The sequence below is a fragment of the Cyprinus carpio genome, chromosome B15, assembly GCF_018340385.1.
Source record: "Cyprinus carpio isolate SPL01 chromosome B15, ASM1834038v1, whole genome shotgun sequence".
NCBI lineage: Eukaryota > Metazoa > Chordata > Actinopteri > Cypriniformes > Cyprinidae > Cyprinus > Cyprinus carpio.
The window spans coordinates 22,387,808-22,402,998 of record NC_056611.1 but is presented as its reverse complement, the minus strand read 5'-3'; the positions used below and the strand labels follow the sequence as shown (position 1 = coordinate 22,402,998).

Below are 15,191 nucleotides of genomic sequence, written 5' to 3'. Positions count from 1 at the left end.
TGTTAGCTGTGGTGTCATTTCATGTAATTGTACGAGTTACCACCAGGTGGTGCTAGCAGGACCCCTAAACAATGTCCTATTTCATTCAATAGCCTACTTGTGTTTATTGATCATTTTAATGCTTGTCAGGGCTAGTTTCGCTGGAGAGCAATTACACTACCACTGTCATATGAGCTGACTGTTTTGATTAGTTCAAATAAAATTAGTTTATTAAAGAACCTTGGTATTTTTTAAAAAATGAAACCACAGTCAGTCGGCAAGACAAATAATGCAACAAAAAGAAAAACAATCTGCCTCCCAACAGAATAAGAACATTCATTTTAGTAAATGTTAATGAGACACTATATTTGATTTTATATTTTCTTTGTCAAAAGCTTGTTTATATGATTTAAAACAGCACCTTTCTAACATGAAATGACGTGCTTGTCACTATTTCATAGTTTCACAGTTTCATAAGATCTGGATTTCACACCTGGAATAAAGCAAGGTGGCGTGCCTAAGTGGTGTAAATAATTAATGACAAATTTGTTTGATGTCTTACTAACAGATCCCTGGAGGTGTATCTGAATTTAATATGTTACTTAAATGTTATTTCTCACTAGGGTATCAGAAATCTGCAGAGTATAACATTAATATAACATATTTATTATTATTATTTTTTTAATACAGTGAAACCTTCCAAAATGTCACTAACTGATTTCATTTTGATGGATTATGTAACACGTTTGCCACTTACAGTATGTAATATAAAACATGTAATATAGGCAGTTTGCATCTAATATAGACTATATGGACAAAAGTATTAGGACACCTGACCATTACACCAACAGAAACTTCAATGACATTGTATTCTAAATACATGGACATTTATATGGTGTTGGTCTCCCTTTGTAACTACACTGCCTATCCAAAAAAAAAGTCACCTCCTGGATTTAACTAAGCAAATATTTAAGATCCTCCCATTGGATAATTACTGCATGGATGCTTATGTTATGTGCCCAAAGAATGAGGTTAGCTGACTACCTGAATATACTGAATGACCAGGTTATTCCATCAATCAATTTTTTCTTTCCTGATGGCACGGGCATATTCCAAGATGACAATGCCATGATTCATCAGGCTCAAATTGTGAAAGTGGTTCAGTGAGCATGCAACATCATTTTCACACATGGATTGGCCACCACAGAGTCCAGAGTCAGACCTTTACCCCAATGAGAATATTTGGGATGTTCTGGAGAAGACTTTGCACAGCAGTCTGTCTCTCCCATCATCAATACAAGATCCTGGTGAAAAATTAATACAACTCTGGATGGGAATAAATGTTGTGACATTGCAGAAGCTTATCGCTTAAATGATGCCACAGCGAATGCATGTCATAATCAAAGCTAAAGGTGATCCAACGAAATATTAGAGTGTGTGATTTTTTTTTTTGACGGACAGTGTATAATAGCTTCCACTTTTCTGGGAAGGATTTCTGAAGGATTTTGCAGTGTTTCTGTGGGAATTTTTGCTCAGTCATCCAGTAGAGCATTTGTGAGGTCAGGCACTGATCTTGGACAAGAAGGCTTGGCTTGCAATATCTGCTCCTGTTCATCCCAAAGGTGTTCGATGGGGTTGAGGTCAGTGCTCTGTGCGGGCCAGTCAAGTTCTTCCACACCAAGCTCATCTGACTTTTTTATGGACCTCGCTTTGTGCATTGGGGCACAGTCATGCTGGAATAGAAAACCTTCCCCAAACTGTTCCCACAACGATGGAAGCATATGTCCAAAATGTCTTGGTATGCTGAAGCATTAAAGGGATAGTTCACCCAAAAATTTTAATTTTGTCATTAATTACTCACTCTCATGTCATTCCGAACCCGTAAGATATTTGTTCGTCTTCAGAACATAAATTAAGATATTTGTTGATGAAATCCGAGAGCTTTCTGACCATGTATAGATGACAATGCAACTGAAACATTTAAGACCCAGAAAGGTAGTAAGGACATCATTAAAATAGTCCATGTAACATCAGTGGTTCAACTGTAATGTTATGAAGCTACGAGAATACTTTTTTTGTGCACAAAGAAAAAAAAAAGACTTTATTTAATGATTTCTTCTCTTCTGGCTCAGTCTCTGCCACCATTAAAGGGTTCATATGATGCTGCTAAAACGAACATTATTTTGTGTATTTGGTGTAATGAAATGTGTTTATGCAGTTTATGGTTAAAAAAACATTATTTTCCACATACTGTACATTATTGTTTCTCCTCTATGCCCCGCCTTCTGAAACACGTCGATTTTCACAAGACTCATCATTTTGAAAAGCGAGGTGTGCTGTGATTGGCCAGCTATTCAGTGCATTGTGATTGGCTGAATGCCTCAAGCATGTGACGGAAATGTTACGCCCCTTAACATATTGTGATGCCTTGTCTGGCTGGAGTGACGAGACATAAACATAAAACCCATTATAAACATGATATAAAATTATTTCTAGTCGTAGCTTCTTTTGGAAGGCCAAACAAAGTAGTTTCGCTTTCTCAACGAAACAGCATCACACACCGCAGCCTTGAGCCCGCAGAGGCCGGAGGCCTAGAGTGAGCTGCTGCTGGCTCGAGTGAGCAGAGGCGGGCAGCTTGAGAACGGTGTGGCAGGCGGATTCTACGAAGGAGCCACATGTGCTGACCCCGGGCTGGACGCCGCTTCGTCCACGGTGAAAGCCCATTCTGCAATCCACAGTGCAAAATTGATGTATTTCCTCAGCAACCAGCACGGATCAGAACCAGGCATGACGAAGTGGATATCGTCCCCTTTCGGAAGGCCAAACAAAGTAGTTTCGCTTTCACACCTTCTTTCTTCCCACATAGTTACGTAGATATGTGGGGGCGTGTTAGAACGAGTCGTTTTAGGAGGCGGGGAGGAGTCTTAACTTTTATAAAGAATATCTATTTGGATTTAAGACTTTGGTCTTTGGAACTTTACAGATCTTCTTTATTCAACAAGAGCTTGAAACACTCTAAAGAGAAAGGAAAATTTGAAATCGCATCATGTTACCCCTTTAAGAGCGCCACGAGACAATGGTATATCCTAATACTATTGTCTATATACCCCTTAACTGGCACTCTTTTTTTGTTGTCCTTTTTCTCTATCAAAATTTTTAGTAATCATCATAAATTATATATCATTTGAAAGCTTAGAAGTCAGACATTGCGTTACCATGGAAATGGTACTTTAAAATCTTATGGTGGTCTCCTCCCCCTTAGTGGGCAGTGTCAAGTGTCATATTACAAAATGTATTACTGTCTTTTAGAATCAAAACTTTTTATAATCTTGGTAAAAAACATCTTTGGAAAGGTCTGAGTCTCAGGATTCCATATTTGGTGGTTATTTTAAAATAGAAGTAATATTGACAGAGAAATCTAGACAATAGTGACAGAAAAATTCATTTAAAAAAACGTAATGGAGTTTGGATGGCACCCGGTGGATATTTGTGGTATGACACCCTAAATAAAACCTCACAGGAACCTCAGTTTTTTTATATCAATTTCAAATTTGGAACATAACTTATTTAGACATAAGGCTTTAATGTTATACCAATTGTAGAGAAAAACCTGTTATGTAAAATATTTATAATAAATAAAATATAATAAAATTAATATAGCGCATTTTATTTACAGTACATTTAAACTTCTATAACTTTTTTTAACTTTTATTTTTTTGAAAAAAAATCAATTTTTTGTAATAATCTGCTGATTTTCTTCTTTGAAGAGAGACCAACCTTAAGTCTATATTCCAAAGTGTTCATAAATTACAACAATTTAAGTTTGGAAAGTGCACTTTCATGCCTATTTAAAAAAGGGGGGGGGGGGGGAGCACTTTCAAACCTAATTTTCAGCAAAAATTCGGGGGGTGTGTGTTGAATGGGAGCTGTGACTAACAATACCTTAGGGAAGATAGTCCCCATTGACATTTAAAAATACTCCTTACATGGAATGTTATTCTGTTCAAAGACTTTGGAGTCGTAATGTGCGTGTACTCAGTTATGGTATTGTTTATATAAACTAGTACAGCTCTATATTTAGATGACAGCTCGGTTTGGCACAAACCTGACATCACCGACTGTTAGTTGCATGCCTGCACATTGAGATTGAGCTAAAAGCTCAGTGATGTGAGGATAACTCACATTAGCAGTGACCCGAACCTCTTTTGCACAGATATTCTGTCGGCCTATTATGCTATTAAGTGCCAAATGTAAGATCTGCATTACAAGTACACAATGCAATCCACTGGAAACAATTTTCAGAGGCTTGATTAGGTAAAATGTATAATATGGTGAAAATAACAGGCCTGTGCCCTCATTGAAATGGCAGATGGGTCCTGTTAGCCTCACAAATGTGGCGTTCTGCTGCCAGAAAAGACCCAAATGACTCATGTTCAGATTATAGCATTACAGTGCTTGCACCAACTGGCAGAACTAGAAAGAAACAGGCCCATCCTTTATGTCTTCTAGCCTGGAATGAAACTCTTCCACGGGATGTTGGCCACGGTAAAATATACAGTATTATGGGATTTGTGGCCTCATTTAGCCTTGTAACAAGATTGTTTATAAAATATGTGGCGTTTAGGTTGCATTTTCCAACAAGACATGTTTACAGTTGGCAGTAATTTGCCTTTGCTAATGGCTTCCAAACAGCTATTTATTGAAAAGTGATGCACATGCAATACATTCAGAAGTTGAAATGGTTAACTTAAAGGGATTTTTCACTTTATTTTCTGACCCTCATGGTGTTCCAAATGCGTTTGACTTAATTAATTTTTTCTATGGAATACAAAAGATGTTTTGAAGAATGTTTGAACGGTTTTAGAGAATGGTATGTTTTAGTTATATGACAGATGCTGTTGGAGTTATTCAGGTGAATAAAAGGGATGCCGAAGGCTAGGAAAAACTGTCACAGCTCATGAATTCTAATTCTCTAAGGATGTAAACAAAATGAATGAACCAGCTGTCCCATGCATAGCTTTCAAGAGGTTTAGCCCTACGCAAAGTGTATGAGCCATTTTATGTTGACATTTGTTCTGCATATTCATAAAAATGGTTAATTTGTTCTAAAAATGTCTTATCCCAAACAAATATTTTAAAAAAAATATTAAATGAAATTATAAAAATAATCTGCATGTTTCTGAATGTGGTTAAATTTTTTTTACCATTTTTTAAAAAATATTTGTAAAAGTATTTTAATATCATAATATATATATATATATATATATATATATATATATATATATATATATATATATATATATATGTATATATATATATATATATATATATATATAAAGCATAAAAATTATTTAAATTTATAAATGTGGTTAATTTGTTCTGCAGATTTGTTTATTTATTTATTCATTTATTTACTTACCTACTTATTTTGATTGCTTCATGAATAAACAGATGTTGAACACTTTCTGTCAGACAACAAAGAAGCACAATAAACCCAGAACATGAAAAGGGATCTTAACTGTGAAACAACACTAGTTTAACATCATTTGGTGATGAGAAGTTGGCTGAAACTGGTAGGAGTCTCTACAGTAGGTCCAAAAAGATAGACATCCTCTACCCTAACTCCCCCTCAATAGACTGCATCCTACCAATATCGCATCCTATATCCACTGCCTGCTAAATGGCAAGATGGAGAGATGAAGGGGAAAAAGAGGAAGGGAGGGGGAGTGTGTTTCTGTGTGTGTGTGTGATGCGAGCAGAAGCACGAGAACTGATTGTTGCAGATGAATAGATCGCTCTCCCTCTCTCCAGCGCTCCTCTCTCACACTCATTTTCCCATAGATACAAACACAGTGGCTCTGTTAGAAGAGAGAGAGATGCTGGCAGGTGACGTCCCCTCCAGACGATGCAGGAAAACACATAACATGCCTGTTGGATCGTTGCTGTTGGCTTTCAGAAGCATCAGGTGAGTGGAACTCCGTTTTGCACTTGTGTTTGTGTGAAAAGAGGGAACTGTGTTCAATCTCTTACCAGTGACAACATGATGGAGCTCTTGACTGTATTTGCATTATGCTGTATTGCAGATCAGCGCTGATAGGGTTGAACAAACACTGCTGTGTTTGATGTTTTGTATGCTTATGCTCATGTAACACATAATGTGTCAGTTTGTGAGCTTAAGTTGTGGGTATTTTAATGGTGAGCTTTTAGTAAAAAACATTTTGAATGTGGGTTAAGGTCAAGATGAGGCCAAGATCATCCATTTTTCATAGCCTGAGGTAACGCTGAGAAGAGTTTGTTTTGGGTTCTTGACATGGCAAGCACTTTTATTCATAAATACAGATTATCTTTCAGAAAAGACACTTGCCTCAGGCACTTCCTGCTCTTGTCGCAGGAAGTTCAAAGGCTTGACAGGATGTGGAATTGAGTTGCAGAGTTTTCCTTAAGTAGTGAGGATTGTAGAATACTTCAGAAATGGATGAGCTCATAAGCTCATTTTAGTTCAGATTCTTCCTTTCTGTGTTACAGTCATAATTTTTTATGAAAATGTATGAATGTTTTGGCACAGTAGGCCTAATCATGGTTTAACTGCAATATTTGTTGTAAAATCAGGTGAAACTGGTCAGATATGGTTTCTTTAAAACATTTTTTTTTGCCAGCTTTAATTAAGAAACTATAAATATGAGGGTTGTGTGATATATTAGTACCAATTATTGCTAGCTTTAATTAAGAAACTATAAATATGAGGGTATAGGGTTAGTAGTTCACGGCTTATATTGAAGCTGAAAATTCAGTTTATATTGGTTATCGGCTTATATTAGAGTTTTTTAATGTCTCAGCAACTTTTTGAATGGTAGTGTTTTTATACTTTGGGGACCCAGTCATGCTTTGTACAGTACAAAGCAGGGCATGGCATCAATCAGTGCCAGTCACTGAGGTAAAGTCTAACATTAATTTCAGTATTGACTGGCATGATGTCGTACATTCAAATATTTGATGGCATGTGACACAGCTACTCTTCTTGTTGTTCTCTAATAACCAATACCAAGTACAGAATCACAAAAACATGGCTTTACACATATACATGAAGGAGAAATAAAGCTAGACTATATCACACAAGATGAGTTTTGTAAAATGTACATGATTGACTGTTTTTTGGTTCTCTCCACAGAGTCTGAGCTGCTGCTGAGCATCTTATGTATGTAAACAGAGGCAGATAAACACTGGACAGCATGTCGAATGACGAAAAGTGGGTCACTTTGAGTCCAAATGAATTCTCTCTTCTTCAAGACTATGCACAATGTAAGGCTTCTATTCTGTAATTCTTCCGTATTTGCCCAATATTTGTTTATCGATCCATAAGTTATGGTTCGATTCAGTTATATGTTTCCTAAAGAACATTTTGGAGATGGAAGTGCCAATATCATTTCAATTCATGGTTTATTCGATCCATAGAGAATCTTCCAGCCACTAAATATCCTTGCTGACAGGCTGCCATTTCACTGGAATAAAAATCGAACCATTTAACAGCATTTGTGCGTGTGTCACTTAAGGAAATGTCATTTCCTGTCTGGAGCTTAAGGTTAAGGCTTCAATCTAATCCAATCGGCACCAGACTATGAAGGGAGAGAAAATTCTGACTGACAGTTATTAATTCCCCTAAATTCATAATCCATCCGTGATGAACGTTGATTCCTTTGAGTGCTAATGCTGCAGTGGGAGTCAGTCTGAATGAAGTGTCATCTATAATCTCTTTTTTTTGAGGAAACGGTTAGAAAAGCCCAGTGTTTGCTGGCAAAGTAGAGCATTTTTTCATTTACCATTAAGATAAAGAGATAAAACTATTATTTTAGCAATAATCTGCTTGATGTAATAAAAATAAAGGACTCGATTACACACCAACTCAAAAACTAACCACATAAAAATGAAGATACAGATTTGTGCCGTTTTGATTACCCTAAATCCCGCATTCATACATAACAAATTAATGAGAGGATCTTTCATTACGTATGCAGAGAACAGAGATCGTCTGCATTTAATTGAGTAATCTGAATAATTGATACCCCCAGAGCACGCTGTTTCCTGTGCCAGGCCAGGGCTTCTCGCGTTCTGATTGGCTAGCATGCAGTATGACAATATGCATCATTAGTGAAGAGGAAGGAGGGTTATGAAAAATCGCAGTTTGAAAGTGTTTAATATCATTGGACTCCTGAGAGAGATTATATATATCTACTGAAGGATACACTCTGGTAAATCTGTGCAGAGGGACAGAGGGACAACATGTGGAGTTAAAACAAAACTTAATGGCATAGTATTTTGTTTTTCAAAATCTGTGTTTTAAATAATTCTCACGGCCATTGATGAATTGGGTGATTATGAAATTGGGACAAACAAAAGATTACATTTGAGAACTTTAAAAGATTTTTCCTTTTCCCTCAAAAAGAAAAAAAAGAATGTTTTGATTAATAAAATAAAATAAAAGAACTGTTTGCAACATTGATAATAATAAGAAATTATTCTTGAGCACCAAATCATATTAGAATGGTTTCTGCAGAATCATGTGACACTGAAGACTAGATATTAATATATTAAAACTTGCTGTTACAGTAAAAATTGCTGTTTTTACTGTATTTTAATCAAATAGCCTTGGTGAGCTTTCAAAACAAAAACATAAAAATCTTATATATATATATAGAAGTTCAAAACATTCATCTTAAAAATGCAGGTCATTGTTTTTTCACAACATTAACACATCATTGACCATTAAATGTCTCAGCTAGATCTATTTAAGTTTCTTATGCTGTCTGAACTTTTACAGTATCTTCCTTTTGTTTTACCCATTTGTTTTAGACACAACTAAGAAACTAAAAGATGTTCTCCAGGAGTTTCATGGAGATGGGATTCTGGCCAAGTATAATCCTGAAGAGGTATTGCAACTCTTTATAGCCTTTTGAAGCATGCTATTTTGCAATGTTCATGCTGAGCTAAGAATGCTGTACTGGACCGAATGTTATGATGATGATCTAATTTCAGTGGTTATTAGAGCCATTAAACTATATGTTTCTTTTGGGTGATGAAATCATTAGTTTCCATAATTGCTTGCCATCCATTTAATGAAGATGCTTTTTCTTTTCGTTTTGTGCTGCATAGAAGCCAGATATCCTCAATCAGGTAAATTATCATTTTATGGTTTTACAGCCTGGCTGCACAGTTATTTGGTCAGTATGAAATATGAACCGAGTAACAGGGTGTGAATCACCTTCAGCAGGAAATTGACTTTGAGGGTTTCAAGCTCTTCATGGAGACCTTCCTGGAGAGTGAACTTGCTGATGAGTTCTGCCAGCATCTCTTCCTCAGTTTCTGCAACAAAGACCCCAAACCAAGCCCCTCCATGACAGACAAGCAGAGAATCATGGGTAATTTAAATCTGCCCATTCGCACAGGCTGAACAAACAAAAATACTGCAATATCTAATTAAAAAAAAACACTACTAAACTACTTTAGTGTAGAGAAAATATTTGTAAAGTCAGTTTACACTACAATTGAATCGTTTTTTTAAAAGAATGTAATACTTTTTTTCAGAAAATATGCATAAGTGACAGTAAAGACATTTCTAATGTTCAAAAGTTTTTGATTTTAAATAAATGCTGTTATTTTGAAATTTCTATTCATCAGAGAACCCTGAAAAAATGTATCAGTCCACAAAAAATATTACAAGTTTGATAATAATCAGGATATTAGAGTGATTTCTGTAGGACCATGTGATGATACTGAAGACTAACGGCTGCTGAAAACTAAGCTTTGCTATAAATGACATTTTACATTATAATAACATTTCACAATAATACTATTTAATGTGTTTTTGCAGCATTGTTGAGCATCTTTCTTCAAAAGCATTAAAAAATCTTACTGATGCTGGTAGTGTACAGTACACACACAAAGCAAATATATTCAGTTTATTCCTGTTATTAAGTTTTAATTGTATAACTTTGTCATAAAAACAATAAACTTGCAACATTATTTCCCAAAACTCCACTAGGGAAACAGCTAGTGTAACAATAGAGTGATAAAATCTCTTTAATTGTTTCCCAGTAATTTCTAGCTAAAACACACCACAAAATGTGATGTGTTAAACATAATTTAATTGTGGTTTACAGGTCTAAAACTCATAAAGGGAAGCTCCACTCCGCCAAAGGTATCATCCCCATCCAAAGCTCTCGGTTCAGTCCAGCTGAAGGATATGATCTGCTACCTTTCTCTGCTGGAGGGCGGACGACCAGAAGACAAACTAGAATGTAAGATCACTCACCTTTCCTACTAATTTACTAGTTTTATTCAAAATACAGTACCTCACAGGACACTTATGAAGTCCTTTGTGGTGTTGAAGAACCTACCTTTTGGTTCCACTAATGGTTTTCATAGATAAAACACAAGCCGGTGCTGCCATCTACTGGCAGCTTTTGTCACATCTATAATGTTTTTCTGATTGTAATTCCAGGCTGCTAGTTCAGAAACCTGTTGCTATGGGCTGCTCGGATGCTAATAACCTCTTGTTAAGGTCTAATACTGCCTCTGAGATGCTGTTATGCAAGAAAGAACAAACTGTTTGAATGAAAAACATCAGTGATGAGCTAGTTCAGATTGAATTGTACTGAGCTTGATTGAATTGTCTCCTTGAGAGATGCTGCCATTGGCTGAGCTGCTGGTTTCCATGGCGACACCCTCTTATAATGCCTCATAGAAAAGCTGAGATTGCACTCTGAATTGTGAGATTCTTTCCATAGATATGTTTTTTTTTTTTTTTTTTTTTTTGGAGAATACAGAGCCATGTTCCCTTTAGATGCAAAAATTACCCTTGTACTGAATCTGCAGTGTTTTCTCTTTTTTTTCCATCCTTTCTTTATCTTTCTTTGTTTCTGTCGCAGTTATGTTTCGACTTTATGACACAGATGGGAACGGGTTTTTAGACAGTAAGGTGAGACCTTTATCTTAATTTCCAGCAGTCTCTTGGGTTTGTTGTAATGACATGAAACGCCACCTAGTGGTTCATTGCTGGTTTGGTTGCATTTACTAATTTCGCTCTGCTCTAAGTTTGTTTAAAAGACTTGTCTGTAATTTTTAGTTTTTTAGATGCTTTTCATAAAAAAAAAATAAAAAAAAAAAAAAATAGAAAAAAAGGACAGATTCAAGATGAGACTTCTCAAGATAAACAAAATTATAATAAAAAAAATTATATACTGATTTGGTGCAAAAATGTGGTAAATTTTGGTAGAAATTGCTAGTAAATTTCACAGAAATTTCTATAAACTTTACAAAGAATTGCAAGTAAAAATGGCAAGTAACACTGAATTGAGCATGACATTATGAAGTAGATTAATTACTTGTATGTAATTCTACATAACGTATAAAATTAATCTAAAAAAGTATTTTACTGTAAAATGTTCTCTTTTTATTATTATATATTATATGCACATAGCACACACAGACACATTTATATGTGTGTATTTAAATGTTTTTAAATATGTATTTAAATTCACATTTATACGCGTTTATATGTGTATTTATTACAAGTAGAAGAAATAAATAATCTGTAACTCGATTACCTTGATTTCCTGTTTCATGTGTTTTGACTGATCTGGTAGATGTAGATGTAGCAGGATTCAGGATCCCACCACAAGATCTTTATGTAGAGTTACAGTGATGTTGTGCAGAAAATGTCTTCTCCTCTCGCACAGGAGCTGGAACACATTATCTCTCAGATGATGCATGTTGCGGAGTATCTGGAGTGGGACGTCACAGAACTAAAGCCGGTAAAGTAAACTCGAATAGACAGTGTGTGCCAAATCTGATCATGTTTTTCTAATAATTAACATGTGTAACATCATTGGTTTTGGGGTGTAGATTCTGGAGGAGATGATGCAGGAGATCGACTATGACCGTGACGGGATGGTTTCTCTTGAAGAGTGGGTCCAGGGTGGTCTGACCACCATTCCTCTGCTAGTACTTCTGGGACTTGAAACTGTGATTATCAATTAAGCTTTACATATTGATATGTGTTTGTCCGATGTGTTAATTTGTCCATGTTGTCCATCTGTCTGTCCATCTATCCATTCATCCAAACCAAAAGAACAGATACAGTGCATCATTGTTGATAAATTGAGCTTTTACACTCTGTTTGCCCACTAGATGGCGTTCTTTGCTAATTTTAAATGCCTTTTTGGCTGCACTAGTGGTCTGGTGCCTGATTTATTTTGCATGTCATCCAGATTGTTAATCCACATTTTTCAAAACATATTCCTTTCCTTTCAAGTTCTGCATTGTCTCAGCAGGATTCCAGAATAGCCTTTATGTAATTTGCTCTGATGTTTTTCATCACTGTTGTCATAGTTGTATTATCCTTTTTATCCAAGTCCTCATAGCTGTCTTCCTCTCATTCTCTCGCTATTATCTTTGTCTTTTTCACTCTCTCTGTTTTGCAGAATGTAAAGGATGACGGGCAACATGTGTGGAGACTTAAGCACTTCAGTAAACCTGCATATTGTAACCTGTGTCTGAATATGTTGATTGGATTGGGAAAGCAAGGCCTCTGCTGCTCCTGTAACTCACAGCATTTATTATATTAACCATCAGTCACTATGATTTTTTGCTTTATGCTATAAGTGAATATGGACAAATGCAAATCTAAACCATCTTATCAATTTCATTTGGAATATAAGTAAGCTAGTGTATTAAATGAATCAAACAGTGACATTCAAAGAATTGTAGATGGTTGCAAAGCCACAATAAAATACATTTCAATGTTTGTTTTTTATTTTATTATTTTTATTTACTTGTACTTGAAGTCATGTGTTTTTTAAGCTAAAAAATAATGTATTAATACATCTGCAATCAAATTAATTGACATTAAAAAACAATTGTAGACATTGTAATCATAATAAATTAAATAAAGTCTTAAAAATTATCAGAACTGATACCAAAACAAATTATTAAAACATTTTTACTTTGCACTGTGAATTAATTTTCTGTGTGTCTGTTTTATAGTCTGTAAGTACACCGCTCATGAGCGATGTGTGGCTCGAGCCCCCCTGTCCTGCATCAAAACATACGTCAAATCTAAGAAAAACACAGAGGTGCGTCGAATTGTAGTGTTTAAAAACCAGCACGCTTGGATCACCAATGCTTCATGGGGCTTAGCGCAAGGGCTTCTTTTCCGCTAATGAAATTAGAAAGAAATTCTCTCTCTAAGCATTGCTAATTACATGATTAACCTGGTTTAAACAGAGACCTGAATACACCAATGATGAGCCGTAATTTGCCCGTATATTATTTCTTCCTCTATATATGCATTTATTTGCATTTTAACATATTAACACAAGCTTTTTTAATAGATTATGCATCATTTCTGGGTTGAGGGAAACTGTCCAAGCAAGTGCGATAAGTGTCACAAAACTATCAAGTGTTACCAGGGTCTTACAGGCCTTCACTGTGTCTGGTGCCAGATTACTGTGAGTTTATGAGTATTCATAATTATTACAGTTTTTATGCTCTGAACATATAACCATGTGTGAATATTGGGCTATATGTATTTAATCCAATTATTAATTGTAAAATTAATTGCTCTGTTTTGCAGCTACACAACAAGTGCGCTTCACACGTCAAACCCGAATGCGACTGCGGATCACTGAGAGATCACATACTTCCTCCAAACACAATATGCCCTGTTGTACTGGTAATATGTCATATTTCTTTTCCTATGTTATTTTGGGACTCAGTTGTTATATAAAGCTCAGCTCTTTTATACCTTTACATGTGACCTTTAACTGCAGGAGAGACAGTCCACTCTGAGAAAAGACTCCAGCCAATCAGGAGGCCGGGGGAAAATACAAAGGACCAATTCAGTATCAGTGGATGGACAGGGGCTACAGGTGAATGAAACACACTTATAGTCGGATATTGCTAAAAACAGGAAGTCCCAGGGGTACATTTCCTGCAAATGGAATCAAACAAAATAACACAGTGCTTAAGTGAATCTAATAGCCCCTAATGATATCAGGCAAAATACATGATTGATATGAAATACATCTGAGAAGTTGACTTAGCTATTTTGTTGTTTTCCGTGCATGGATCTTTTATGATCATCTCATATAAATTAGGGACAATATGGAACATGTGATCTTTTAGAATTTCTTTAGAATTTCACCATTTACATTTTAACTAGAGATGCACTGATGTAAATTTTTGGTCACACTTTATTTAAAGGTCCAGTTCTCTCTATTAACAAACATTTAACTACAACCTCAAAAACTCCTAATTTGCTGCTTATTAATAATTAGTGAGTTAGTTGTTAATTTTAGGTTCTGGGTAGGATTAGGGATGTAGAATATGGTCATGCAGAATTTATTAGCACATACTTTATACAAAACCATTAAACAGACAATATGTTAATAATAGGCATGCTAATAAGCTACTAGTTAATATTGAGAATTGGTCCCAATACTAAAGTTTTTTTTTTTTTTTTTTTTTTTTTTACAAATTTTATTCTATGTATTTAACTATGTATTATGCATTATTAATTATTTGTAATTATTTAATAAGGTCGATTTCCTACTGTATAAAAGCTTATATTTAAATTCTGCATTTTTGTCTAAATAAATCAGTTTTAAAAATTTAATGAAAAATCCAAAAAATGAAATATGCAAATTTAAAATAAACACTAACAACTGAAATAATTTAGTACTATCCAGTACTGACTGAAACATATTTAAAGTTTAAAATAACTATGCATTGTTCATTCCTAATTAAAAAAATATAAGTATACAAATAAAAAATCTATTAATATAATGTTCACGATTAATTTCCTGGTGAGTCATCAACTAAGTTTTGCTCAAAATTACAGTTGTATCTCAAGATCACACTTCTAGGCAGCAGTGACCCTCTGTGATTGGGTGTTGTCTGAGCATAATAATGACAGAAAAAAAAAAGACAAATCATGTCCCAGATCATCCATCTTGGCTGGCGGCGGCTAACCAGTGTAATAATCAGGATTATTATTTATAATTAGAGGAAGTAATGGATCACTCGTCACCGGACGGGCGGCTCATTAATTCACCTGGGCCTGCTGGGATTGTTTCGATGGGTCCTGTTTTAAGCGCTTCATCTGTGTCAGTGTCCACCGGAAGACGACTCACACTCTTTGTATTAGTGTGTGCATGCGT

General features: G+C 35.3%; 1 protein-coding gene across 3 annotated transcripts in view; it reads left to right on the top strand.

Annotated features, from left to right (window-relative positions):
• Nucleotides 1-5,498: 5,498 nt before the first annotated feature.
• The window catches only part of dgkb (diacylglycerol kinase, beta), a 43,310-nt gene continuing 33,617 nt past the window's right edge, over nucleotides 5,499-15,191 (top strand). Inside the window, exons 1-14 of one of the 3 annotated variants that reach the window (XM_042739829.1) lie at nucleotides 5,499-5,944; nucleotides 7,148-7,278; nucleotides 8,827-8,903; nucleotides 9,127-9,147; nucleotides 9,242-9,392; nucleotides 10,134-10,271; nucleotides 10,902-10,951; nucleotides 11,712-11,786; nucleotides 11,878-11,997; nucleotides 12,456-12,573; nucleotides 13,018-13,106; nucleotides 13,365-13,481; nucleotides 13,607-13,705; nucleotides 13,803-13,901. In XM_042739829.1, coding sequence (XP_042595763.1) covers nucleotides 7,209-7,278; nucleotides 8,827-8,903; nucleotides 9,127-9,147; nucleotides 9,242-9,392; nucleotides 10,134-10,271; nucleotides 10,902-10,951; nucleotides 11,712-11,786; nucleotides 11,878-11,997; nucleotides 12,456-12,573; nucleotides 13,018-13,106; nucleotides 13,365-13,481; nucleotides 13,607-13,705; nucleotides 13,803-13,901 — 1,224 coding nt within the window. In that variant the 5' untranslated portion in view covers nucleotides 5,499-5,944; nucleotides 7,148-7,208. The remainder of the gene's footprint in view (nucleotides 5,945-7,147; nucleotides 7,279-8,826; nucleotides 8,904-9,126; nucleotides 9,148-9,241; nucleotides 9,393-10,133; nucleotides 10,272-10,901; nucleotides 10,952-11,711; nucleotides 11,787-11,877; nucleotides 11,998-12,455; nucleotides 12,574-13,017; nucleotides 13,107-13,364; nucleotides 13,482-13,606; nucleotides 13,706-13,802; nucleotides 13,902-15,191) is intronic. The other 2 variants (XM_042739830.1, XM_042739831.1) reach the window with 2 other exon arrangements.